The sequence below is a fragment of the Lepidochelys kempii genome, chromosome 17, assembly GCF_965140285.1.
Source record: "Lepidochelys kempii isolate rLepKem1 chromosome 17, rLepKem1.hap1, whole genome shotgun sequence".
Classification (NCBI taxonomy): domain Eukaryota; kingdom Metazoa; phylum Chordata; order Testudines; family Cheloniidae; genus Lepidochelys; species Lepidochelys kempii.
In genome coordinates this window covers 6,571,754-6,598,926 of record NC_136396.1, presented here as the reverse complement: position 1 = coordinate 6,598,926, position 27,173 = coordinate 6,571,754, and the positions used below count along the sequence as shown (strand labels likewise).

Sequence of the window (27,173 nt, the reverse complement as noted above, 5' to 3'; positions counted from 1 at the left end):
AGGAATAAAAGAGTGGGGATTCTAAAGACCACTAAAAATATTGTTAAAACAGACACTTCTCTAGTATGGCACCATAGAGAATATCAGTGTCTAAATTAATCAAAGATGAATAGTTGAAGGAAACATTAGAATATAGAACAATTGAACAAACAAGTAATTTTCATAGCACAATAAAGTAATATAATTTGATGTTATAGTAGAATTAAAGGACTAAATAGTATGTTAGTGTTAACTATCCATAATGAAAGTCAATGGGACAGTATCAGATAACTAAGTTGAACTGAAGAAGTTAAACTAAGAATATAAAAGAAAATTTTCACAAAATAGGTCACTGTTCCTTTAACAGTCTGTCAGAAAGAGTTCAGTATGTATCTGTGCAACTGTCTCTTTAAAAATTTAAAGTTCCCTTGTGGACAGTGTGATGATAGTAAATCTTTCCAGTCTAGTCTTCTTTTTTTCTTAAGAAGAAGAAAAGTCCAATTGTAAAAACAGTCAAAAGGCAAAACATCATTCAAAGTCTCCCAACTATAAAAAAAAAACACACACACTCTTTCCAGGTGCTAATGTTTTTTTTTCCTAAGTGGTGAAAATGGAATAGCTACTTCAAAGTTGCGGGGCTGTATCAAGGGTAGTTGTTTTTCTGGAACATATCAGATTCTATTATCATCCAAGAAAAGTTCACTATTTCAGATTGAAAATGCTTGGAAAATGGCAAATTGAAGCCCTAATGGGGCATGAGCTACATTGCAGACTAATGCAGTGCAAAATTGAAGTTTTAAAATAAAATTTGAATAGAAGAAGAACAGAAAAGCATTCAGTATTCATATTTTTATATGCCAAAACCATCCACAATCTGTTAGGCACTATCCATACAGGAAAACACAGTCTATACCTCTAAGAGCAGAAGACGAAATATGAGACTGATTGGGGAGAGTGTTGTGATCAAAACAAATACAATTTTTATATACAGCTGCTCCCCGACTTATGCAATCGTTTTCGTTCCGTTCTGGAAAGCCTTGCGTAACTCAAATTTTGCATAAGTCGGAAACATATACCCAAATGTTATGCCAAAACAAAAAACAAACAAAAAAAACCCCCCCAAAAAACACCCTCCTATTTCTAGCTCACGGAACTTTTTCTGTAAGTGCGAATTTGCGTAACTCGGGTCTTGCGTAACCTGGGGAGCGTCTGTACATTACACTTTAAAAAACAAAAACAAAACCCACTATACTTGACTACCTTTCAGTCTGTCCATTAACTGGCTAATTTCTTAGAGACCTCCTGGAAGAAGTTACATAAAACTGATACACTTCCTTTTTGTTTTCCTTTCCTATGATTTAAACAGTTGGAATTCATTTTGTTAAACTAAAAATAGTTGACCGTAAAAGCAATTAGGTTTGGGATAAAAATTAGTATTCATTTCAGACAAGACAAGATGTAAATTGAGAAAAAAGAGGCTTTTATAACCGAAACACTCCTGAACCCCTGAACCACAATTTTCCTTCATGACATCGCCTGGGTAGATTGCATGTCCTGCCATTTGGCAACAGAACTCGTTTCAAAGCACACACTTTCCTGTTCCAGCATTGTAATGGTAGGGATATGAAAGCCCCCCCCCAAAACCATCCATGAGTTTCTCTTTTTCTGTCATCTGAAGCGGATGCAGAGCCCATTCTTTCCGTTGCTTCTGGATTTGTATTAGAATAGCTAGACTTCCTACCCTGATACAATAGTTCTAGAGTCTTTTATGCATGGAGGAAAGGATCCTAATCATCTGGAGCCAGGAGTTTCTTCTGAGTCTTTTCTGAAGAAGTCCTCAGACTTATCAGAGAATGAGTCTAACCCTAGCCAGGGAAGTTCTCAAGTCCATCAGGACAGGAGTTCTTTGGATCTTTTGCCTATGAGTAGAGCAGCTAGATCTTCTTCTCAAAAGGAGCACCCCAAACTCTTACAAGAAGTCTCTATGCTCTTAGAAGAAGAGGCAGCATAGGGGCAAACAAGCACACCCTAACGTGCTAATTCTCTGGAGCTAATAGAGGTTGATAAGAAAGTGGTTTTGATTGTCCCAGCACAGACAGCCACCTTGGATCATAGGGATCCAAAAATGATAGAGCCTAGCTAGATCCAAGGTACTGAGATCCTTTGTTGGATCATATGACTTTGAGGTTGGGCCTAAGGCACTTGGCTTGGCAGATCCAGGTTTCCCAGGTCCTTTGTGCGTGAAGGAAATGCTTGTGGACCCAGCATTCTCAAAATTGACTCTACAGAAGGGTTGGTTACAGTGGGCCCTTTGAATAGAAATGCAGCAACTGCACGTTGAGGGCCAAGGATTTTTTTGTGGAACGCCTTTTCCCAGAGTTGTTCTAGGGTTGGAATCGAAAGGGTTAGTGAGTGTGGAAAACAAATATTTTGGAGGCTGCCAGATGCGTGGACTGATGTCTTCATCCATCCATGAAGTAATCCCAAGATCCCTCTCCCAAATTCTTGATTATGGTGGTCTCCGGTTTTTCATTCAAATACACTTTTTACAGCCAATATTTTTCCTAAGCTTCATGATCTTCTGGTTAAGCTTGGTTGCTACACATTTTGGACATTAAGAGGACTGCTAGGCATGTTCCTGATAGGACAGACGTTTCGAATGGTAATTGATAGAACAAACATTCTAGCATATATATATATATATATAATATGTTATGTTGACAACGGGCAGCACTCTGTGTGTGTGTATATATACACACACACACACACACACACACACACACACTCATAGTGCTGCCCGTTGTCAACTAAATAGTAACTACAGTGTTTCCAGCTTTTTGTAATAAGACAGTAACCAGATTTAACAGAACCATGTTGCTCCATTTGAGGAAGGATTGTATTAAACGTAGTGAATGGGTGATAAAGCTTACAAGCTCATGGGCTGGCACAGCTTCCCAGGCTGATGTTCACTTTTGAAAATAAACGTGTAAATGGTTTCAGAGGCCCTTTGGGTTTAAATGGCCTAAATCTTCATTTTAAACTTTTAAAAATCTTATACTTTTTTTTAAGCTTCACTTTTACGTCCTGTTGATCTGTAGAGTATACAATGTGCCAATGCCTAATCATTTGCCATATGGCTTTTGTTTTGCTTCAAATAGTGAACAGGTATTTAAATTTTGTGGGTGGGTGGCTATCTACATATGCTCTCCCCTCAAAATATATGGCCCTTTGTTTTAAGGCTCAAAAATGTAGGACAGTTAACGTTTTTGCCAGGTTACAGAATTTCTGTGAATTGGTATTTGAGTGAAATTGTCAAAGGTAACTGGACAATAGCTGTCCCCTTGAATTTTTTTCATTGTCCTTGTATTTAGGATGCTGGTAATCACTGGAAGTGGTTTATTACATAAAGCCCATTTCTCTCATCTTTAATTCCATGGTTCTATGCTTTCATATGGGGGAAAAAACACTGTTGGTATCTACTAACAGTAGTATTTACTACTCGTAGTTTGACAGATTTGCAATGAAATAAACAATGTGATTATTTCCATGGTAAAAGACTTCCTTTTAGATTAGTCTGTGTGCTGACTGTGGATTTGATTATGATTTGAGACACGAAGGGCAATGCAGGATCCTTGCAATTCCATTTTCTTTCTTTTCTAATGGAACTTTTATTACAGGAGGTATATCATAGATGCTGCACTACTCTGCATGGTATTTGTATACTTCCTGAAGAGCAGGTTATGGTGGTGGGGATGAGACTCTTTAGTAACTGCCAGTTACTGGAGAACTGGCAGGTTGTTGCTCAAGAATTTAAATTGAGGGTCTTGAAACAATTACATTTTAAATATTGAATCTTAAACCAACAGAAGTAATGTTTCAAGTACACATGTTTTCATTTTTGTGTTTTTAGGATACTTGTTGTAGTCTTGCAAGAGAAAATTGCTGCCTTCGACAGCTGTACATTCACAAAAAAGTTCTTCGTTACAAGTATGTATGATATTGGATTCAATTTCTCTGCTCTGCTGAATAGTTGTAGTCCCATAAAACAGACTTGGAGTTGTCAACGGAATCAAATTGCAAGTCAAAGAACCACATTGCAACAAATGTTGATCTCCTACGGCCTATTTTTCCCCCTCTCCCCCCCAAATGCTAAGTATCTGCAACTCTCAGTGACTTTGTTTCGAGTTGCAAGTGTTCCATCGCCTCCAAGAATCAAGTCCCATTACTTCTGTGTATTTGTGTTTGTTTTGCATATTTGTCATCGTACCTAAACTCTCATTTGTAGTGGAAAGTACTTTTATTAACGATACTTGTATTGTTAGTTTGTTAAGCGCTACTCTGATTACTCTTGGTGCTCTGTGTTTTCTTCTGTACGTTTTATGTTTCATCTACATTGGACTGAATGTGATAATTCCAATGGTCTGTCAATTTTTTTGGCTGTTCATTGTCTGTAGTACCAGATCTGTTTTCCATTATTATTAATATTTTTATTGTGGTAGCACCTAAAGGTTAATAAGATCAGGACCACATTGTGCTAGGAATGGGTATATCTGCCCACAGGTGTTGCTACCTACTGAATTAAGAAAAGGAGGACTTGTGGCACCCGAGAGACTAACAAATTTATTTGAGCATAAGCTTTCGTGAGCTACAGCTGAATGAACTGAATGCATCCGATGAAGTGAGCTGTAGCTCACGAAAGCTTATGCTCAAATAAATTTGTTAGTCTCTAAGGTGCCACGAGTCCTCCTTTTCTTTTTGTGGATACAGACTAACACGGCTGCTACTCTGAAACCTACTGAATTAGTAACTTAGGCTGTTGGCTCAAGCTTGGAGAAGTTGATTGCTACTTGCATTTTTTTTCCTGATATTGCTGGTGCCTTTTATGTCATTTTTAATTATCATCCTTGATGGTTGATCCTAACTGATAAGCTACACCCCAGAAGATCTCTCTCCAGAAGCATCCCTGTGTCTGACACTGATATCTGTACTAGAATAATTCATAGCGTAGTTGGAAAGACAGGATATTTCTGCAGATGTGGTTCCTGATTTGTCTGTGGAGGCTGCTAAAAATGGTACATGGTATACTTGGTACGAAGACTGAGCATATCATGTATGTAACATTAAACTGTGTTTAGTCCCCAAAGTGAAATGTAATCTCTCCAAACTGTTGATAAAGAGTGCTTGTGTTTGTTCACTGAGATAGCCTCTTCAAATACTTGTTTACTGATGTTTCCAGCGTCTGATTGGATCATAATTACACTAATGATGATGGTGTTCTGTGCTTAAAAGGAAAGCCTTAAAGTATGCTTGGAATTCAGATGGAAAAAATGCTTCCTTTTAAGTACTCATATAACAAACAAACAAACAAAATCTCACTTCCCTTTATTAAAATATCTCCAGATATTAGAACTGTTTCTTATTACTTTGAGGAAAAGTACCATTATGCGGTAATATTAAAGTTGCCAATAGGTGTCAGTTTCTCCCTACATGATGGACATAACAGGTTCCTAGCATTCACTAAATAGAACTTCAAGAAACAGGTTTTGAATTAAGGCTTTTGTTCTTGTTCCTTTTTATACCTTATAGAATCAAGGTACAACTTTAGCTTTGTTTTGCACAGGGGTTCAAAAATTGAAACTTTCCAGTAGGTGTTTTGGTAATTTCCGCTTAATTTTTAAAAAAAGATATTAAGTTCTGATTATTCTCAAGAGAAAACAGGAGTTGATGAAAATTTGTTTCCAAAAGTTAATAGACTGGTTGTATTAAACTACAAAAAAGTACTCCACGGTATTCAGCACAGGAACATTTCTATTCCTGATGTCAAAAAATAATGCAGCTGACAACAAAGACTGTTATGTAATATTAAACCAAAGCACTGATTTGATTGATAAGTGCCTGAGAAAATAATGGTTTTTTTTCTAGAAAGAAAAAAATGAAGCAGCCAAAATTCCTGAATCCCTATCTAGTAGCTTCATTTTGATTTTCGATATTGTTGTATGTGCATACAGTATATACACACCTATTACCCACTTACATTATGGTTTCTTTATATTGAACTTGAATTTTTAAAACCATGACTGTATTTTTAATAAAAGGTAAGCTGGGGTGGGGATTTTGGTTATCCATTTTAAACCTACTGAATAAATAAGCTCTTATACTTTGCTGCTTTGCTCAAAACCAAAGAAATGTGATTATCTAGATTATTTAGTGTAGCTTGTAGTGGTGTTGGTCGTAGGATGTTAGAGAGACAAAGTGGGTGAAGTAATATCTTTTGCTGGACCAATTTCTGCTTGTCTCTCTCTCTCACCAACTGAAGTTGGTCCAATAAAAGATATCACCGCACCCAAATTGTCTCTAACTGAATTACTCGCTCATTAAGAATATGTGTGGTAGCAATTTGTCATATTTCAGCTTCAATTGTACTACAAAACTATAAATTATTTGGAAATGGCAAACATTACTAAGCTGTTGGATGCCCTAAACATTGCTTTAATTTTCACTGCATTTTCAGTACTGGAGTAGCAGGGCTATTTTGTCATGAAGAGTGAAGATAAAAATAGAGCTTTTGTGAATGTTTACTGAGCTATGGGAAATCAAAATTTTGGAAACCGCAGTACAAAAAGGATTTTTCTCCAAATGTAATTTATTTATAATAAATCCATACTCCATACATTTTTAGCTTTTAATGTGAGATTTATAAAGTTTTTCACATCCTGTGTTCTAGCTGAATGGACCTTTTTGGTGCTCTGCTATTTGTTTATATACCGCAAGTTGCACTGAGAACTCTGAAATGGGACTTAGAAGCTCTTTTCTCTTAATGGTGAATATGCTGATTATAGCAGATATAGTGCCTTGCCATGTTTTAAGGACACAGAACAGTTTCAGTTATAATCTTCAGTTTTCACATCCACTCAAGTCCCAGAACCATTTTTGGGCCTGACACTTTTGGCAGTTAGGTGTCTAAGTACCTTTGAAATTCAATTGACATTAGGTGCCTGTCATTTTTGTCTCTGAAAACCTACTCCGTGGTCTGTACCCAGAACTTTGTTTTTTAGAAAGTTCGATCAAAATCTTTTAAGCCATTTTTGAGTTTAGGAAAGGGAAAATAAATACTTACCCCTTCATAAAATATCTAAACCACACTGTTAAATAAAAGACAACAGAAACCATGGCTAAAATTTTGGAACTTGCTTTGGAGAAAGTCCACAATGAGGACTAGCACCTTGGTTGGTTTGAGGGGAAAAATAAACATGTATTATTGGAAAATCGCTAATGGGAATGCACAATGGGTATTTAAGAACATAATGAAGGCCTGCCTCCTTTTGGACATGACTGGACATTGTCCAGTCCTTTAATCAGTGAAGGCTGAGTTAAGGATAACATGCTGCTAGGATAATTTGGATGAGTGAGATTCACATTGAAAAGCACACAGCATAATCATTTACCAAAGAGACAAATAATTTACCCCAAAAAGGAAAAAAAGTATGCTTCAACATCAGGGATAGAAGTAAGTCATTAGTGGGGGGAGGGGGGGAAGAAATGGTATGTCTAGTCATTTTCGGGTTTCCCTGCAGTTTCACTGTATACTATAATATTTTATACAGTCTACATTGTGATTTTAAAATAACCTGTTTCTGACCCCCATTATGAGCAGTGTCTTGCAGGAGGTGCAGCCCAGGAAAGGATGGGGCTGGGCAGAGGTTGGCTTTAAGCCACCTTTGCATTTTCTGAATTGGAGCAGCTGTGCACTGCAGTGTTCCAGCCACACCTTTTTGTGTCACTGGCCTCCCCACCCCACCGATATACCTCTACACTGGGGGCTGGTGGAGTGAGGACAGTGTAGGGCTGCCGAGAGAATCTCCCTTTACTAGGGAAATTCCTAGTAAAGGGATCCAGCTGTGGTGGTCCAGCTGTGTTTGGGCTCCTTTTTGCTGAAGGAGAGGAGGCAGAAAGGGGCTAGAACACAGACCTGAATTAGAACTATTCTCTGTCTGTCTGAAGATGCTGCTGTCGTAATGTAAACCAATAAAAATTGCCTCCCGCTCAAGAGCAGCAGCTGCAAATGTGGGAAATCACCCGTTTAAATGCCAATATCATTAAGCAGAAGCAACATGCGTTATCTTTTTTTTTTTTTTTTTAAATTAAATGCAGAACACACAATTAAGATCACAGTGTCAGGAATTCAGAAGTTAAGGTTCTACAGGCTATGTTAATGCAGCTGTGTTGCATACACGTGGTATGCCTGTTTTCGTGGTTGAATATGTAGCTTACTATAGTGTTGTAATAAACGTCCCATAGAATATTCAGGATCTGCAACATGTTCGTGCGGCTGTTGAAACATTAGCTTCTGCGTTTCCTGACTTCTTTGTGAGGCTAACTGTGCCACTTTAACATTGCATTAGTATGGGAGGTTTTTCTGCATTTAGTGAGATGAAAATGCAATGATTGAATTGAGTGGAAGAGAGACAACCAATTTTATTTTAAGCTTTCATAATAAATACTCATTTTACAGGTGCCCATATCTCTGTATGTCAGTTTAAGTCTGGTGTTTAAACTCGCATGGAAAATATATTGTGGGTAATCATGGGAAGATAACTTGAACTTCTATATCTGGTATATACAATTATCAACACTGTGAGAGGTATTCCTACTTCCACCTCTGTTAGCTAAGTAAAGGCACACTTTCAATTTGCAAAGAATTCATGTCTGTAACTTTCCAATGGCATTCCACTCTCCACTGTGCCTACATTTGCAGCCAAGTCAGCTTCATCAAGAGAAGGCCTGCATTATGGAAGGGAAAAAAAAAAAAAGAATGAATCCAGGGATGGCTGCAAGTTCACTGTTTTTGGAGTATTTCCTTGTAGCCCAGTCCACTGAACTCATTTGGCTCTTGCACTGAAAATTTGTTCCTTTTGCTAGGTGTGAATGCTGAGGTGCAGATTTTAGATCGTTGGACTTGTACTCTGGTACAAATCAGTTTTGCTTCAGAGCCTTTCTCTTTGAATATTGCACGTGACTGCAGGATCAAAACCTGGCATTCACAATGATGTGCAAGCTTTTTTTTTTTTTTTTTTGTCTTCGTAAAGAATAAATGTGAAATAACTGTTCTTCATTGATTTGTGTGCCATCAGTGCTCCTGCAACTGCCCCTCCAAAAATGCTCAGTTAGTTTAACATTGATGATGACAAAGATGGCCTTATGGATACTTTACTCTCTATAAACAACCTCCTCCCTCCCCCTGAAAAGAGATGAGTACATATAACATCATACATGTGGCATCATCTTTGCGTCCAGTAACTGGTGCCTGCTCAGTCTCTCTTTCCCTTCCACTCCTCATATTGATATATTCACAATCCATTATTCTCCAGAGATGAAGACAGTTATTGCAGCCATTATCTGGCACCACATTTCTATTGATGCTGTACAGCTAGCCCCTTAAGAGGTAATTTTCCAAAGAGTTCAGCCAGTGTACTTCATAGCCCTTAAAAGCCAGGAAGATTTTTGTGTAACCGTGGGGCTAAAATTGTACAATATGTACTGAATACCTTTCTGTCCGGCTAATAGAATAAAAATGGACACTCTGCAATTGATTATTCTAATCTGTGAATTCGTGGGTTGTATTATTTGTTGTAGGTATTCATGTTCAGGAAATGATGTGTTGTTTTCAACCTGCCAGAGACCAGGTCACCTAGGTTTCTTTTGTGAATTTGGTAGAATTTCTCTTCCCTGATGGGCAAATGGGGAGCAGCCTCTTTGCTACAAAACAGGACTGTTAGATGTCGCATGAAAGAATTAAACATTTAAAGTACTTTTTGGAAGAGAGTGACTCTCGTGCATTTCTTGCATTCCTTTCACTTCTGAATCAAAATTGGTAGAGATTGCTACTTCTGATTGTCTGATCTGGTGCAATGGTATAGTGTATGGTATGAATCCAGATTGCAACAAACCACCTTATAATTTCCTTCTTTAGAATGCTCTACTCTTATTCAGTTTTCTTTGACTATCGAGAAATGCTGCCGCCATATAACTTGTTGACACATTGCTTAAGCATTGGTATGTGGACTCAAGAAACAGTTTAAACCTGAGCATTATTAAAAGTCTTTTTGTTGGTTGGCTACCTGTACTTATGGCAGCAGGAATACTTTGTTCTAGGTTAAGAGATCTGAGTTTCAAGTGAGCAGAAAGGTCTATGTTCAAAATTCATTTCTTGAGCATTAAAGAGCATATACTTTGCCTGGGACAAGTCCACTGGAGTAGTCGTAGTTCTGCTATTTTCTCACATCTCTGAACAAATGTTCAAGATAGATTTGTCTCAACTGTGACTGCTTTACATGAGAAATGCTAAAAAGCAATAGGGTGATTAAAGCTGGAGGGTCGTTTAAAAGGGGTCTTATGCTGCATCTGGGAATCTGAGCTATCCTACCACCAAGATAATTATTCTACTCTTTTTAGAAGGCCTAGAAGACATACTGCAAGAATTATAGCGTCTTAATCTTCCATCAGTGTTGGTCCGTTTATAGGATAGTACAGTGAAGTATAGATACAGTTGGGAAAAGATTTGCATAAAGACAAAAGGACAATTTGTAAATCCAGGTTTATCAGCTAAACTGACTGTTCTTTGCAAATTTAAAAGTAATGTATAAAAGGTGAGGTGCTGTCTGTAATGTAGAAAATACCAGGTGCTGTTATACTGCTATCCCAAGCATTGGAATACAAAATATGAAACCTAAAAACAATAGCATCTTACTCACAGTGGCATGCTCGTGAACTGCAACCAACAAAATTAAATTATACATCCCCTCAAATTGGCGGGGGGGAGGGGCGGGAAGGCATAACAAAGCTTTACATCCACTATAGTGTTCTGAAGGCTGCCAAATATGTGCTCTGGTGAAGTAGCATGTGTAACAAATGTTAAAGGCCAGGGTCCTCTATGGTGAAATCTCTTGACACTTGTCTTGGAGAGCTCGACTCAAAGGACCAACAGCAAAATAATCTTAACAGCTGTGATGGAATTCAAGGGAAGAGGAGGTCTCTATGTGAGTTGGGTAGTTCAAAATGACGACAATTCTGATCCTCCAGTGAGCTTGGCATGGGTGGACTCTGCACCCATGCAGGTTCAGGGGTCTGTCTACACGAAGGTCATTGTAGTATTGGCAAAAACAGTGAGGAGTCCTTGTGGCACCTTAGACTTAGAAATTTATTTGGGCATAAGCTTTTGTGGGCTAAAACCCACTTCATCAGATTTCATAGGCTAAAACCCATGCATCTGATGAAGTGGGTTTTAGCCTATGGAAGCTTATGCCCAAATAAATTTGTTAGTCTCCAAGGTGCCACAAGGACTCCTCGTCGTTTTGTCTGATACAGACTAACATGGCTACCGCTCTGAAGTTGCAGTGTTGGTGTATGTGTGAAAATAACACACACTTGAGTATCTTATGCTAGAATGGGAAAGAAGAGGGCATAACTAGCAGTAGTGGATGTACTTCTTCATCTTCTTTCTGGGCTTATGTTTTGATAGTGATAGTTTAAAAAAGAAAAAAGAACGCTGTAGATCTGAGCATGGTTTCACAGTGAGGGGTGTCCTGCCTGCTTGCTCTTTTGCTTGATTGTATGGGTAATATTTAAACAGAAGGAAGTGTAAGAACAATAGATGATCTCAGTAAAGTATGTGACAGTATGAAAGTAATAACCTTTATGTAGGGCCTTTCATCTAGAAGGATCCCAAAGGAATTTATAAACAATATTGCTTTATAAAAAATATAAACAAATAGATTTGGTTTGCCTCATGATGCTAAAAAAACCCCCCCTAAACAAACAAGAAATATTAGACAAAACAACTTATATGATTTGTTTTCTTTGGAATAAACAATGCTCCTGCAACAACAGTATCACTATCTATTATTTACTTTCTCTCCCCTTTCTGCGCTCTCTGAAACAAGCTGTTGTCTATTGGCTCAGTCTCTTGTCATTTAGCCTTTTTATCTGGCCAGTTTAGGTTGCACAGTTCTTTAAGAAAGGAATCTTGTAATTTTATATGATTTTGAAGTGCTACATATGCTATAGGATTCCAGAAAAATTAATACATTGATATAAATAATATAGACTATATAAAGATGCTTAAATAACTGAAATGAGGCCACTTCCAGAGTGGATTATTGTAGTTAGCTATTTAATAGTGCACAACAATGCTACTTAACAGCTCTTGGTGTTGGAAAAGGAGCATACCTTGTATAATTGCTACAAGACAAATATTTTCAGGTAATAGAATTATTCATTTTGGAATTTGGCCAGGAAATCCGGTTAAAAAACCCTGTTCTTGAGAAAGTGCCCAGAAATCTTTAATGCCCCCAAGAACCAGAATACCTACATGCAGAAACCTGTATTCCTGGCAGAAGAGTGCTCTCTAGCAACAGGCAGGGGCACTTGTTCAAAATGGATACAAAGGGATGTTCACCACTTCCTAAATCATAAGCAAATTTTCTGTAGCGTGTAAATAATCCTTGGAGGTCTCCTGTGCACGTACTGACCAGTCTTGACCCTGGTTATCTTATCAGCTCTGACTTGATCTCAACCCAATGTCATATGGCAGTGTCAAGTCCAAACAAATGCAGTTTAATTCACAGTTTGGGATTAGAGACTGACTGATGCTGTATAGGGAACCTTTCTAGTAGTACTAGTCATACTCCTGTGTTGTTTAAAGACTAAGACAAAGATAGCCTGAAATGAAATTGTTCAACGCCAGTATGAAATGCTCACTCTTATGAGGATATAAAGTGTGGAACATCCATTAAAAGGAGGAAGAATGTCTATTATCATTATTTGAGGAGAATCCTTTCTATTAAGAACAAAGGAGGGGGGAGGAAGAAGAGGGAAGGGGGAAGTTAGAGAGAACCTGGGAAAGGAAGGCAGTAAACATTATGAGTAAGAGGAGATTTTTATAGTATGGTCACATAAAAAGGATTGGCGAGGGCAACTTACTGATTAGGCTTTCACTGGAAACCAGAAACCAGGGCTAGATGGTGGAGACAAAAGACAAAGACTGATAGATGTCAATTCTAGACATTTTTAAAGACTATAAAATGGATGTAGATATAGAGTCCCGAGCGTATCCCATAAAAGAAAGAACATACTCAGGGTGTCTTGAGATAACCCTGTGGGCTCAGTTTGAAGGAAGACTGTGATGTTGACATGCACAATTCCGTTCTTTTCCTCTTAAAGTTTTATTCTGTTACACATAAATCTGAAACCGTTTTAACAGCGTATCCGCTTACTTTGCATGTAGAAAGGAGACAGAAGGGCACGTACCCTTTCTCTGTACGTGGAGCCATACTTAATGGTCAAAGTGCCATTTGTACTTTTTATATAAAAATAAGTGGCTGTGGCCATTAGAAATACCCGATCTTCTCAAGACAAATAAACTTGAGTTCCAATTTATGTTTAACTCCAAAGGCTGCTGTGAGAGAGCTCTATTCAGCACTCTTGACTCAGTGATTTTAGAAAGAGTTTGGTATGAGTAAGAAGTTGCTGAAGAGGAAGCAAAATAAGCTATTACAGGCTTAATTACAAGAAGCCCTTGACTGATTGGCACTGGAATATTGCCCCGCCAAATATATACAAGAATTTTTCCATGCAGTGATGTCCCTCTTATTACCAAGGTGGGCGTGCTCAAAAGGAGTTAGGCTCCTAACTCCTGTTGATTTCAGGAGACGAGGCGGGTGGGGTGATATCTTTTATTGGACCAGCTTGTGTTGGTGAGAGAGACACTCCTTCTTCTCCCTCTATCCCCTTTTCCCACTACCTGTTAGGGAAAAGTCCTGGAACTTAACAGAAAATTATCTCTGCTGTTCTAAGAAAGTATGAATGACCATACTGGGTCAGACTAATGGTCCATCTAGTTTGCTTCCCTGTCTTCTGACAGTAGCTGGCTCCAGGTGCTTCAGAGGGAATAAACAAAACAACATTTATCGAGTGATTCATCCACTGTTGTCCAGTCCCAGCCTCTGGCGATCAAAGGTTTAAGGACATCCGGAGGATGGGGTTGTGTCCCTGACCATTTTGGTTAATAGCCACTGATGGACCTATCCTCCATGAACTTATCTAATTCTTTATTGAACCCAGTTACACTTTTGGCCTTCACAACATCCCTGGCAATGAGTTCCACGGGTTGATTGTGCGTTATGTGAAGAAGTACTTTTTTTATGACAGGTTTCAGAGTAACAGCCGTGTTAGTCTGTATTCGCAAAAAGAAAAGGAGTACTTGTGGCACCTTAGAGACTAACCAATTTATTAGAGCATAAGCTTTCGTGAGCTACAGCTCACTTCATCAGATGCATATCGTGGAAACTGCTGCAGACTTTATATATACACAGAGAATATGAACCAATACCTCCTCGCACCCCACTGTCCTGCTGGTAAAAGCTTATCTAAAGTGATCATCAGGTGGGCCATTTCCAGCACAAATCCAGGTTTTCTCACCCTCAACCCCCCCACACAAATTCACTCTCCTGCTGGTGATAGCCCATCCAAAGTGACAACTCTTTACACAATGTGCATGACAATCAAGTTGGGCTATTTCCTGCTATCACCAGCAGGAGAGTGAATTTGTGTGGGGGGGTGGAGGGTGAGAAAACCTGGATTTGTGCTGGAAATGGCCCACCTGATGATCACTTTAGATAAGCTTTTACCAGCAGGACAGTGGGGTGCGAGGAGGTATTGGTTCATATTCTCTGTGTATATATAAAGTCTGCAGCAGTTTCCACGATATGCATCTGATGAAGTGAGCTGTAGCTCACGAAAGCTTATGCTCTAATAAATTGGTTAGTCTCTAAGGTGCCACAAGTACTCCTTTTCTTTTTACTTTTTTTATGTTTGTTTTAAACCCTCTGCCTATTAATTTAACTCTGGTTCTTGCATTATGTGAAGGGGTAAATAAAACTTCTTTATTTGCTTTTTCCACAGCATTTATGATTTTAGAATAATAGAAATGTAGGACTGGAGGGGACCGCAGTAGATCATCTAGTCCAGTCCCGTGCACTTCTTATAGACCACTTTTTATAGACCTCTATCATATCCCCACTTAGCCATCTTTTTTCTAAGCTGAAAAGTCCCAGTCTTTTTAATCTCTCTTCATATGGAAGCTGTTGCATACCTCTAGTCGTTTTTGTTGCTCTTCTCTGTATTTTTACCGATTCTAATATATCTCTCTCTCCAGATAGGGAGCTAGAACTGCACACAGTATTCAAGGTGTGGAGCTTGCCATAGATTTATATAGTGGCATGATGATATTTTCCATCTTTTTATCTATCCCTTTCCTAATGGTAACTACCATGCAGTTAGCTTTTTAAACTGCTGCTGCATATTCTGTAGGATGACTCAAGCATTAAGGGTAAATCTGGAAAGCCCGATTGGTTTAATTCCTATTATATTGTATGTGACTTACTTCAGAATGGCCCTGTTTCCCCACCCACTGATTGTTTGTTTAAAAGCTGAATGGGTGGAGAGGTAGGTTTTGCTCTTTCTCCTCTGACCACCCTCCCTCTATTCATGGTACTGTTACTGGAGCTAGAAGAGGACCTTTTAAAATACATTTTAAGTAAAGGGGAAAGTTCCTTCTGGGAATGGAGGAGCTTAGCTTTCTTCAGGAGCCGAAAACAACAGGGTGATGGAGTGGGAGTTTGTGGGTTGCCATCATGAGAAGAAGAGGTGACCACATTTATTGTGCGCATATGGATATGAAACTGTGAATGCCAGTAGTCCTATAAGAGTTCAGGGTTTTGTATAGCACAGTTCTATTGAGAAATAATACAACTCATACCCCTTTCCTTCTCATCACTCAGTGTGCAGGGATTTCATAATTGCTTAGAGGTTTACAGAACTGTGTTGGTTTAATCAGCATTCTTGTACTATGGCTGAGATCATTCCATTTCCAGTAAAATCAAATGTACAAATTCAGTGTAACAGTAAGAAGACTAAAACCAGCTTTGAGTTAAATTATTACTGTGTGCTTATTTTGAACTTATATTTTAAAATAATGCAGTTCAGTAATAAAAACAACAACAACTTTGCATGTATATAGCCCTTTTTGCTGAAGACCTTTACAAGCATTAATGAATTTGGCCTTTGTTACCATTGTGAGGTAGGTTAGTATTATTTCCATTTTACCGAAGGGAAGAACGAGGCATGGAGAGATTAGGTGATTTGCCCAGGTTAGCACAGGAAAGCTGCAGCACAGCTGAGAATAGAGCCCTACTCCTAAATGGAGATTTTTAAAATCTCAGTTAGAATCTTTTGCCTTAACCACAAACTGCAAACTCCTTTCTTTTCTGTGTGTATTAATTTATGTAGAGAGAGAGAGTAATTTGTGTATTTTAGAAATATTTAAATTAGCCTCTATGTGCTCACCTTTTATATTGGGTGTGTGTGTGTGTGTTCAACTTCTCAGTAAAGCCTGTTATAAGATGTAGTGTTGCTAAGTACTTGTATGATTTGCTGTACTTTTGGAAGGGCTTTCCCTTAGTGATCTTCTCTTGAATGACCTCTTGATACCTTCATTGAAACTTGGAAACGTTGGTCTTCTTGACAGTTAGCACGGCTTTCTCATTATGTTCATTTTCATTGTAAACATGAAAGAACTGCTGTCGTTATTGCTTAGAATAGATTTTTCTTCAGTTGTTTTGAAGTTTAGTAGAAGTAGAAGTTAATCTTTAAGAGAGTCGTGCTTAGAATGATTGGATAGCAAAGCCTGACAGGTCACGCTGTTTGTCTTTACATTTGCCGAGTAGATGATGATCTGCTGACTCCAGCTGTAAGTGTTTTTTTGGATAGCAGAAAAACAATTGGCTTTTCTCCCCATAAAATATAACCCTTTGTTTATTCTTGTGGGGCAGGAAGATTCCAAAACACATGGAGTCACAAAGGAAAGAAGTGAAGAGTATTGCTTTCTTTTTTTTACACTCTTTTTTTCTTAATTGAGAGAAGAGAGTTTAATACTGAGTTGAATTGCTGACTTCAATGGAGGTCATTATTGGAACTGACTAATTTGCAAGTAGAAATGTATTAAGTTGACCAAATCTAATTCACATAGTGTACTGCCTGTAACATAAAGTTACAGTTGTTAAAAACACCTGCTACTAGAGATACTCTAAATTTTCTGGTTTCAGAGTAGCAGCCGTGTTAGTCTGTATTCGCAAAAAGAAAGGAGGACTTGTGGCACCTTAGAGACTAACCAATTTACTTGAGCATAAGCTTTCGTGAGATACAGCTCACTTCATCGGAGTGAATGCATCCGATGAAGTGAGCTGTAGCTCACGAAAGCTTATGCTCAAATAAATTGGTTAGTCTCTAAGGTGCCACAAGTACTTCTTTTCTTTTTTCTAAATTTTCTGTATAGACTCATTTCAACCAAAGGAATGTGGCTTTTTGTGTTTCCTTACTGTCTTCAGTTCACTCAAATGATCAGTAATCGCTTTTTTTTTTCTTCTCAAAAGAGAATTTGTCTTTTTAAATTGCTTACTTTTTGCCAGGTTTATACATTTTTTGCTATCAGTTGATATTAGTTTTGTTATCAGGTTAATATTGGTTTGTTCTTTGGTATCTACCCCACAGTAGTTCTGGGGTTTGGGAAGCACAGATGGCCGATTACAAAACACCGTAAAGATGTATGAGACAAATTTTAACACTTAACATCTTTTTGTGGATATCTGTATGAGGGATAGGAGGAGGATTCCAAGGACTTGCACAACTTTACTGAACCAGATAGCAATTGTACAAGCTGAAGCTGAGGTCAGCATTAAGTCCTTCCTGGTTTATAATAATAATGTCATCGGAAGAACACATTTGTATTTACAACCTTAAGAAGGATTTTTGCCTTCTTTCATTAAGAGGCTCTGGCTGCCCACATTTTATGCACTTTCAGAGTGCAGTAACAATTGTGGCATCTTACTCTCTGCTTTCATTTTCCTTCCTGAGATCAAGAAGGTGAAAAGGCATCTTACAAAATGCTCACTTGGTTTTGCTTTCCTGTCTTGAGATGGGTTTAGTGGGATGAATTGCTGCTATTTCTGTTACCATGGCTTCATGACTTTTGAAATGGCTTATTACGATTTTTTGAATTTTATAGTACTCCCACCTCTACTCTGAAAAATAGATACTGGGCATGATTTAACTCATGCAGCATGACTAGTCTAATATCCACTTCTACATGTGTCCAGAAAGAATGATCTTCAAATACATATTTCAGTCTCTCTCATAAATATATACATGTATGTAAGTGAGATTTTAAAATCTCGCATTTTGTACATTAAAATAAGTTTAATCAGTTGTTTTAAATCTCCTTCAGCACTGCACAGTCTAGAAAATAATGGCATAGGAAAATGTTTTGCCTTTGTCCTCACTAAAAGTTCTGGCCAAGTGGCTGTTCAAGAAGCAAATGATTACAGCTAGTATGAAAAGGATGGTTTACTAGGATTATTCTTATCTGTAGTTCCCATCAACTTTAGACAAGGAATAGATTTACTTGTTCTTATTGTAGTTAACTGATCAGTATACAAGAATTTGACCCATGAAATAAATGGGTTAAATAGAAGTGTAGCTATATTTAGCTTCCTCTTTGTATGTCACTTCTCCACTGCTATATTCTGCAAGTCCTTCCATTCCCTTTTGTTGCTAAATGTGTGTACTATTCTAAAATGCTGTTTGACTGACCCCAGTCTACCCTTTATGATTTGGATTAACCAAAACTCCAGTAAATGACAGAGGCAAATCTAAACATTTTAAATGCATTGTTTTGTTTACCTTTTATCTTGGTCAACCAATAAGAGAGAAATACTCTAAATTGATATAGTGTAAATGATCTTCAGAAAGATAATAGAGAAAAATATGGATGATTAATCCTTTGATAAGATCCATGCTTTATACACTGCCTATGATATTTCTTCTTAAAATTATGTGTAGCTTTTGTATTTTGTACCCCCCTCCCAAAATAGTTAACATGGATAATGTTCCCTTAGCCAACCATGCCAACGTTTAGATGCTGTTTTAGGTAGTACTGACCTCAATCCAGCAAATAGGGCTATTCACATGGTTAAAGGTACTTTACTGGCTCAGGACCTTATTGCACTAGCCGTTTACATTTAGTCACCCAGAATCAAATCATGCATCAGGCCCCAATTCTGCAAATAACTGTGGTGGAATTACTTATATCTATATGAAATTCCATTGATGTTAGTGGCACAATGCATTGGGGTTTGGATCTGCACAGGCATATCTATTTGCAGGATTGGAGCCCTAAATGATAAGGAAAAATGTTACATATTATTTGTGATGTTGTAGTACCTATAGGCCCCGGTTGGGATTGGACTTCATAGTATTATGTGTTCGGCATCTATATAGAAAGAGACAGTCCCTGCCCCGAAGAACTTACAATCTCAAATGACCAAAAAAGACCCAGGGAAGAACAGGCCACAGTATACAGCAAACTGGTCAGAGTGCAATAGTAAGAGCGCAGCCTTTAGTTCCAGATTTTTTTTCCTTTATGCTTTTTCATTTAGGTTTTACTCTTTTCTATTTCTTCTGTCAAATTGTTCTAAAACTTGTCCTTATAATATTTTTTATTTTAATCCTGCTTTTGTTTATAGTTAACGCTAGCATTTTCTATATTTTGTTAACTTTTGACTCTTTCTGTTGGTTACATTTAGCACCCCATCTAGTTTGTTAATTGTAAACGTTGGCAACTTTAAAATATATATATATATATATATATATATTTAACCCTCACCTTTTCAAAAATTCAAGGGGAGCTTTAACTTGAGTTGCTTTTTAACACTGTTATTTTCTGTGCTGTATTGTTTTTAACTTTTAATCTTAGCCTTATGCATATCTATTTTAAAATTTTAAGACTTTGTGTATCTGCAAATGCACCTATTTTCCTTGATAACACAGACCATGAATAACAGGTTAGACCAAGTGTGGTCTAAGTATATTTGATCCTACCTCAGTGCAGGGGCTGGACTAGATGACCTCTCGAGTCCCTCCCAGCCTTATATATCTATGATTCTATAAGCGATGGAAAGTTTTTAGTATGAAGCTAACTGGAGTTCTGATGCTGAGCTTGAGTCAGTGAAGGGGATAACGAACAAACAGTTTTGCAGGAAGAAAGCACAGTTTTGTAAACACACCCCAAAGCAAGCACGCAGTTTGTCATGATAGGCAGTCTGCTTAAAAGAGACTCAGTACTGGGATAGAAGAAATGTTGCAAGCCAAGACTAAAATGCGTTGATAAAGCTGGGCAAGGAAAGCTTACACACCCCCTCTTCTGTACTGTTCATGATTGGGGTCAATGCTGTTAAAACTCTCCCTTTTATGAATACTTACATATGGGCTTAATTTAATACATTGTGAGTAGTCCCAATGACTTAATGGAACTACCTGTGGGGTGAAATTGCAAGTTGACGTCAATGGGAGTTTTGCCATTGATTTTAATGGGGTGAGGATTTCACTCAAAGTGGGTAAAGTTAAGTACGCACATAAGTCTTTGTGAGAGGTGACCTGTAAACACAAATACTTCTATTAAAAACAAACAAAACCCACCCACAGACACCTAACATGATTTTGACCTTATTGCAGTTAGTGATCACCAGCAGGCATTCAGTGAAGTGAACTTAATCATAGTGTAAATATATAGAATTGCTTGGGTCACAATGTGGAGAAATCCACTTTTCAAAGTAGTGAAAACCCCAGTAACTTAAATTAAAAGTTAATATCTCATGCAGTTTTGAGTGATGGGTTTCTTAAAGTTGTAAAATCTATTCTCCACTCCCAGCCTTTTAAAAAAGAAACTCAAACATAAGGAAAAATTAGCATTTACCATTAATTAACTAACTGTTAATAACATGGCTCATCTAGCCACAATCTTATCTTCAGCTACAAAAATGTAAGCATTTGCTGAGTGATATTAGCAATTGAAAGCTCTTTGTTTAGGCTTTTTGTTTTCTTGGCAATAAGTAAAATTCTTTGTAAGAAGTCATTAAGATATTTCTCAGTGCTGCCTTTTGAAAATTTTCAGGCTGCTATCCTTGTCCGGGGCCAAACATGAATCCCATTGCTCTTGGGAGTCGTTGGCTTGCTTATGCAGAAAATAAGGTAAGGAATAGCTTAAATTTTAAATATTTTCTGTAGTAGAGAAGCCAGAATGATTTTACTTAAACCACAGGAACAGACTTGTTTAAAAAAAAGAAAAAAAAGGCTGTAGCCTTTAAAAGGACATTGACAAATGATGGTTGGCCAAAAATTACACCTACCAGCTGTGTTTTGTTTGCAGTTATATCATCCTTCTACTCTATGCACCATATTCAACTGTGTGAGCTTACAGGGCCTGGATATACAAGAATAGTACAGGCAGAAAAAGAAGAGTTTTCAATCCATAATTGCATCATATAGCTTGCTCAGCAATTAACACCTTAAAAATTGTGTTCAGTTCTTTAAACAATAACTCGCAACACCTCTGTAAGACAGATGTTTGCCTATTTTACAATTAGGGGAAACTGAGTCACAAAGTGGTCCAAGGATTTGTCTAAGACCACACAGCAAGTGAGTGGGTAGAGTGGGGATTAGAACTCAAAAGTTCCTGGCTGCCTGCCTCCAGGCTCAATCCATTAGACCACAGCTGTCTTCGAGAATGTAAAATATTGAATTAGTTCTGATTATTTTCAGAGTCAAAGAGAGGAAAAATTAGATGCCAAGGAAAGTAATTAGCACTCTTTTTACTCAGTGTAGTCCTAAAAGATTATTGCGAATTTAAAACAAGATGTCTTTGAAAACTTTACCTTCAGTTACCAGAGTATGGTTTGTATTTTAAAATGGAAGCACTTACCTTTTTCATGTTCACCCTTGGTTACATTCCTGTGACAGGAATAGCTGCTTGTAAGAACTGAGCCAAAGACTATCAGAGAGGCAGCTTTTATTAATTTGCCTGCTGTTATACCTCTGTCCAAATTTAGGTCTGCCTCTTGATGAAACACCACACCCATCGGTCAGCTACAGTGTTGTTCAATTTACAGACTGATCTGTAAGTTTTGCAAATGCTGCTGTAGCAATATTTAAACAAATTATGAAAATAAATAGATCAAAAGGGAACTTCAGCTACTGATGTGTCCCTTGGATACATTGACTGTTGCCCTTCTTCAGTTGAATTTTTACTTTTTTACCCATTTTAATAGAATTACGAAGAGGCATTTTCATGGAGAAGATATAGGTTAGGGTGATTTTTATCCTTTTTTCCTCTTTCTTTCAACAAAAATGATAGAAGGGAGCAAATAGAGAGTCGACATTTTCTATGCATCAACAATAAATATCAGTGACTCATTTGCCATTTTATTTAACTGGCAGTCTTTGTTAATTGTTTGATAGGGGCTAAAGGTGTCCTGGTTTGGTCTATTAATAATAAAACAAAAGCAGTCTAGAAGCAATGCCATTGCAGACATATTAAATCTCTACAAAGCCCAAAGAATTAAAAATGTGTATGTAGCAAACTTTTTTCTTTTGTCATTTTTCTGCTTGCTGGAGTCTGTATAATAAAAAAAAAAAAAAAAAAAAAGAGTGGAGGGGAAAGCCACATCCAAATTCTTAGGATGTCAAATATTTAAAGTTACATAGACATCGCTAAAGCCGTTGATTATATTTATTTAAATTTATTTGCGGTAATGCTGCCAGACCCCAAATTCCACCATTTCAAAGTTTATGAATTCTTAGGGACTACTCATCTTGTAATTGAAAACCAAAGCTGAGCTTGCGACAGTCTGGGTGGCACCCAGAAGATTATAAAAAGGGGTTAAGTGTCTCAGCAGGGCTTTTTGCTATTTGTATGAAAAAACACGCCACTGTACATGATAAATAAGAGCTATGCTAATGGGTTACGGGGTTGTATAGTTTAATAATAGTGACTTGCTGGCTGTCTTTCTCCTCGCAGCTGATCCGGTGCCATCAGTCCCGTGGTGGAGCCTGTGGAGACAACATTCAGTCTTACACCGCCACAGTCATTAGTGCTGCCAAAGTGAGTACATCAGCAACCGCTGGAAGAAGTTTATCGTGTGCAGTGATTATCAGATTCCTTTGCTGAACTGTATTGAGATCCCCCCCCCACCCCCGCCCTTCGAATTCGCAAAACAGAAAAGAATCTAAGAAAGGTGCTGGAATTGCTTTAATAATATTAAACCCAAATATAGGGGCCAGATCCTGCACGTTTCTGAGCAGCCATTGCTCAGCGCTTCTCAGTAGGCACTCAGCGCCATTCACGATTGGGCTTTTTTATCTCAAACCTTTAGTCACACTAACAGCTCTTGCTCATGTGAGCATTCTCAGTTAAATCTACTCAAGCAGGACTGATGCTCCGTTTATAAACACAGCCGTGCCTGGTGCTCTGTGGATATAGTTGCTCCAGTACTGTATTTTTACTGTATTTCAAGGGTGATAAAATTGTACTTGAAGGATAGAAGAGCTAATTAATTATATACTTACTACCAGAGCTGGTCGAATTTATTTCGGCAAATAGTTTATTCACTGGTATGATTTGTCAAATAGTTTTGGTTGGAAAAAATGAGAGGATGAAATTCTAAAACCACAGAAATGTTTCATTTCAAAATTTTCAAAATTAAACATTTTGACTTTGTTCAGAAAAAATATTTGTTTGGAATTTTAGCTAGATTTATCAACCCCTGACCCCCAAGTTTTCATAAAAAACCCCAAGCCCCCCCCTCCCCTCCGAAAACTAAACATTTCAAGTTAAAGGAAACGTTTTGTTAGACCTGAAATGAATTTTTTTGTTTTGTTTTTCACTGGCAAGAAAAACCTAAAAAACTGTTGATACAAACCGAATTATTTTTCAGATTTTTTTAGTTCAGCCACCAAACTAAAAAATCAGTTATTTACCCAGCTCCAGTTATTATAACCTTCAAAAAAGCCTCTCAGTGTTAATAATAATGTTTACATTTAGATACCAGTGCCTATGGTTTGCTTAGTCGGAACAGCGTTCCTCTGTGTGTTTGGAAGCTTCTGAGTTTTCATGGAAAAATCTCAGGCAAGCCAAAAGAGCATGCATTTTTGTCCTGGAGATTTTACCTCTCACATTTGGCAAAGTCAGTTCTTTTTCACTCTCTCACACACACACACACACACACACACACACACACACACACACACACACACAAAGTGAGCTTCAGTGTTGGCTGGCAAACTTCATGCTGATTACAAGCTTTTCTTATAACCACAAGCCTTGTGATTTGTGAAATACACAACAAAACAGTTCTAATCATAGGGATTACAAAGAGAATCTAAATGACAGCATGGAATAGAAAGCACAACTGCACAGAACAAAGCAACAGTTTAAAGAACCCACAAAGAGAAGCAAAGGTCATGATGTTTCATATAAAAGCAAATAAAAAAATGAATGTATTCCATCAAGATGGCTTTAGAACTCAACTGTGCTGTGGTTGGAGGGGAAGAAAAATGACAGGTTTTTACATTGCTGAGGGGAAATTTGGATCTTCTTCCTCCTGAAGATACTATGTTAGATCCGTAATATATGCTTTGAGTTTCTTCACACTCAGTGGAAAAAGGTGAAAAAAATACTTTCCGTCTCATCAGTATTTGCATTTTTTTAAAAAAAATGGGCAAATGGGCTTAGCTGACTAGCTCAGTAGCATTTGCTATAATTGTACTCAAATAGGCTAGATTCTTGTTTACATGAGGGTCACTTTACACTACCATAGCATCCTAAAACGTGGCCTTAATGTAAGCAAGAGTCTGGCCCAATACGTCATTGGAAAGAGCAAGCCACGATGTTGTTAAACCCTATGAACAACTGGGTAGCACACATTCAATAGTCCTTGCAGATCAAAGGGTAAGTTTTTGTTTTGTGTTGTTACAGAGACTGAAAAAACCAGCCAGAGAGTGTCTGTCAGAAAGCACAAAAGGGTCCCTAGACAAGACCATAGATTGATAGTTTTTAAGGCCAGTAGGGACCATTATGATGATCTAGTCTGACTTCCTGCATCCTACAGGCCGGAGAATTTCACCCAATACATACGAGCCCAATATATACAAACTTGAAAATAATGATGGTGCAATAAACAGGGAAAATATTTGTATAGTTGTAGGAAAGAAAAATGTATGAGACCCTATGTAAGAACAAGGTAGTAATCAGAGCTGGGAAAAGATAGAAAGCCATTAGATAATATGCCCTAACACATGCACCTAACCCACTGATACTTGGGGAAGGACTTCCGGGTTGGTACTACAGGGTAGAATGGAAATCTGATTCTCTTGTCAATTGTTAGTGTGGTCCTTGGTTAGTTGTGACTGCATTGTGTAAATAGGGGCGAGGGAGACTCTGGGACTCTTGTGTACAGGATATGTGCTGGGGAGGGCATATATTTAAATGAGACCTCAATTTGTGATATAAATTAGAGTAGTAAAATTGTTATACCAATAGAATAAAAACCAGAAGGATCTTATTAAAGGGAAAAAGGCAAAATACCACATTTATTGTGAATACAGAAAGAATCATAGTAAGCAGTTAGTTATAGCTATAACATTCCATTCAATCTCATATTTATTCACACATTCATTCATACAAACACACACACACACACACAGGTTCTGCAAGGTTGTTATCATAGTTACCAGCCTCAGAGTTGCTCATGCCAAGGCACTGGCCAGGTGGCCTGGACATGAGGAGAGAGCAGGGCCTTGTCAGATGCTCATCTGATGTTCCTGGAAGTTGGTTTGCAGAATCAGACCCCAAAGTTCTCACTTTTTAGAGTCTATTTTTATAGGAATTTCTTCCTATGCCAGTCTATGGGAATTGCTTCATCATGCTGTTGCTGAATCAATCAGCAGATAGCACATTCCTGACGGCTCCGTACTGCTAGATGTTATCTTGTTCTTTGGTTCTCCCATCCTTGAAGCTGTTGGGTGGATTCCAGTCTGCCCTCTGGGGGTCCTCTGGTTATTTCCACTTGTCGCCTTCTTCAGCCGATGGACGCTGGATTCTTAGGCTGGCACCTCCCTGATCATTCAGTTATTATTCACACCAAGCATCCATCCACATACATCCTCTATCTCTGTTTTAATCACAATTGTTAATACAACAAAAGGGCAGGGAGTCTCTGGGTGCTGTTTCTGTTGTTAGAGTATTGCTTTGGGTCTCTCTCTCTGTGAATTGCTTTGAGAACAGACTCTGTCTTAGAATGTACTAACACAGTTAGCAGCTTGCAAGTTTCGCACATAGAGGGAGAGAAACAGTACCAAAAACCAAGAGACCTCTTCATTAGTAATACCCTGGAATTTAAACTATGGGGAATCAAACTCATTTGTGATTTTAATACAGAACTTCTTTAATATGATCCAACATAATGCCCACCTTGCAAGCCAGGGTGGAGTTTGGGTGGGACTGGGAACAGTGGAGACAACCTTCTGGGGAGGGAGGGAGATTTTGGCCAAGGGGATTTGAGACAGTCTTCATCATCCTCCCTGCTCTACCCCTACTTCTTTGCCTCTAGTAGATGGGGGCCTGCCGCTTCCCACTTCTGCCCCCTTCCTTTCTTCATGCTGTATGGAGAGACAGGATCACATGGAGCATCTGGGTCCAGGCTCTGGTGTTCATCCCATCCACTGCAGCTGCCATTGGTCTGTGCAAGCCGGGGTCTTGGCTCTTCCGTTGCTGAAGTTGGGGAAGGGGATGATTAAAAAAGGAAGAAGAAAAAAAAAAAAAGGTGGATCCTAGATTGAGTAGCCCTGTTCGTCCTGCCTATCACTAATATGCTGGATGTCTGAGAGTGCCAGGGGCTGGACTGATTCCCAGTTTTGGGGTCTGGAAGGTGCATCTTCCCTGTATTGGGAAATGGGCAAACAGCTATGTAGTGTGACATAACGACAGGAGCGTACCTCTATGTCCAGTGCTACCTGTAGCTCTTCTCGTCTATCGTACCTCTCCAAGAAAGAGGTTGGGACTCTGGTATCCAGTCAGGGTTCCTTGATTGGCCTGAGTGTGTAGAGAGAGGGCATGGGTTCACACTCACTTTCAAGGTAGGACCTCGAGGTCCACTGGTGCCAGTTCAGATCGCTGGAACAAACGTGTGGGGTAGCGTTGGGTGATATATTCCAGTTAGCTGTAGGCTGTTAATAACATTGTATCCTTCTTG

General features: G+C 38.3%; 1 protein-coding gene across 16 annotated transcripts in view; it reads left to right on the top strand.

Moving 5' to 3' along the window:
* BCAS3 (BCAS3 microtubule associated cell migration factor) overlaps nucleotides 1–27,173 on the top strand; it is a 500,892-nt gene that overhangs the window by 74,386 nt on the left and 399,333 nt on the right. For all 16 annotated transcript variants that reach the window (XR_012155467.2, XR_012155469.2, XR_012155468.2 and 13 more), the window contains 3 exons: nucleotides 3,890–3,966; nucleotides 21,041–21,117; nucleotides 22,943–23,026. Coding sequence is in view for 13 of the 16 variants with exons in the window: in XM_073315905.2 (XP_073172006.1) it covers nucleotides 3,890–3,966; nucleotides 21,041–21,117; nucleotides 22,943–23,026 (238 nt within the window). In the remaining 3 variants the exon portion in view is untranslated. The remainder of the gene's footprint in view (nucleotides 1–3,889; nucleotides 3,967–21,040; nucleotides 21,118–22,942; nucleotides 23,027–27,173) is intronic.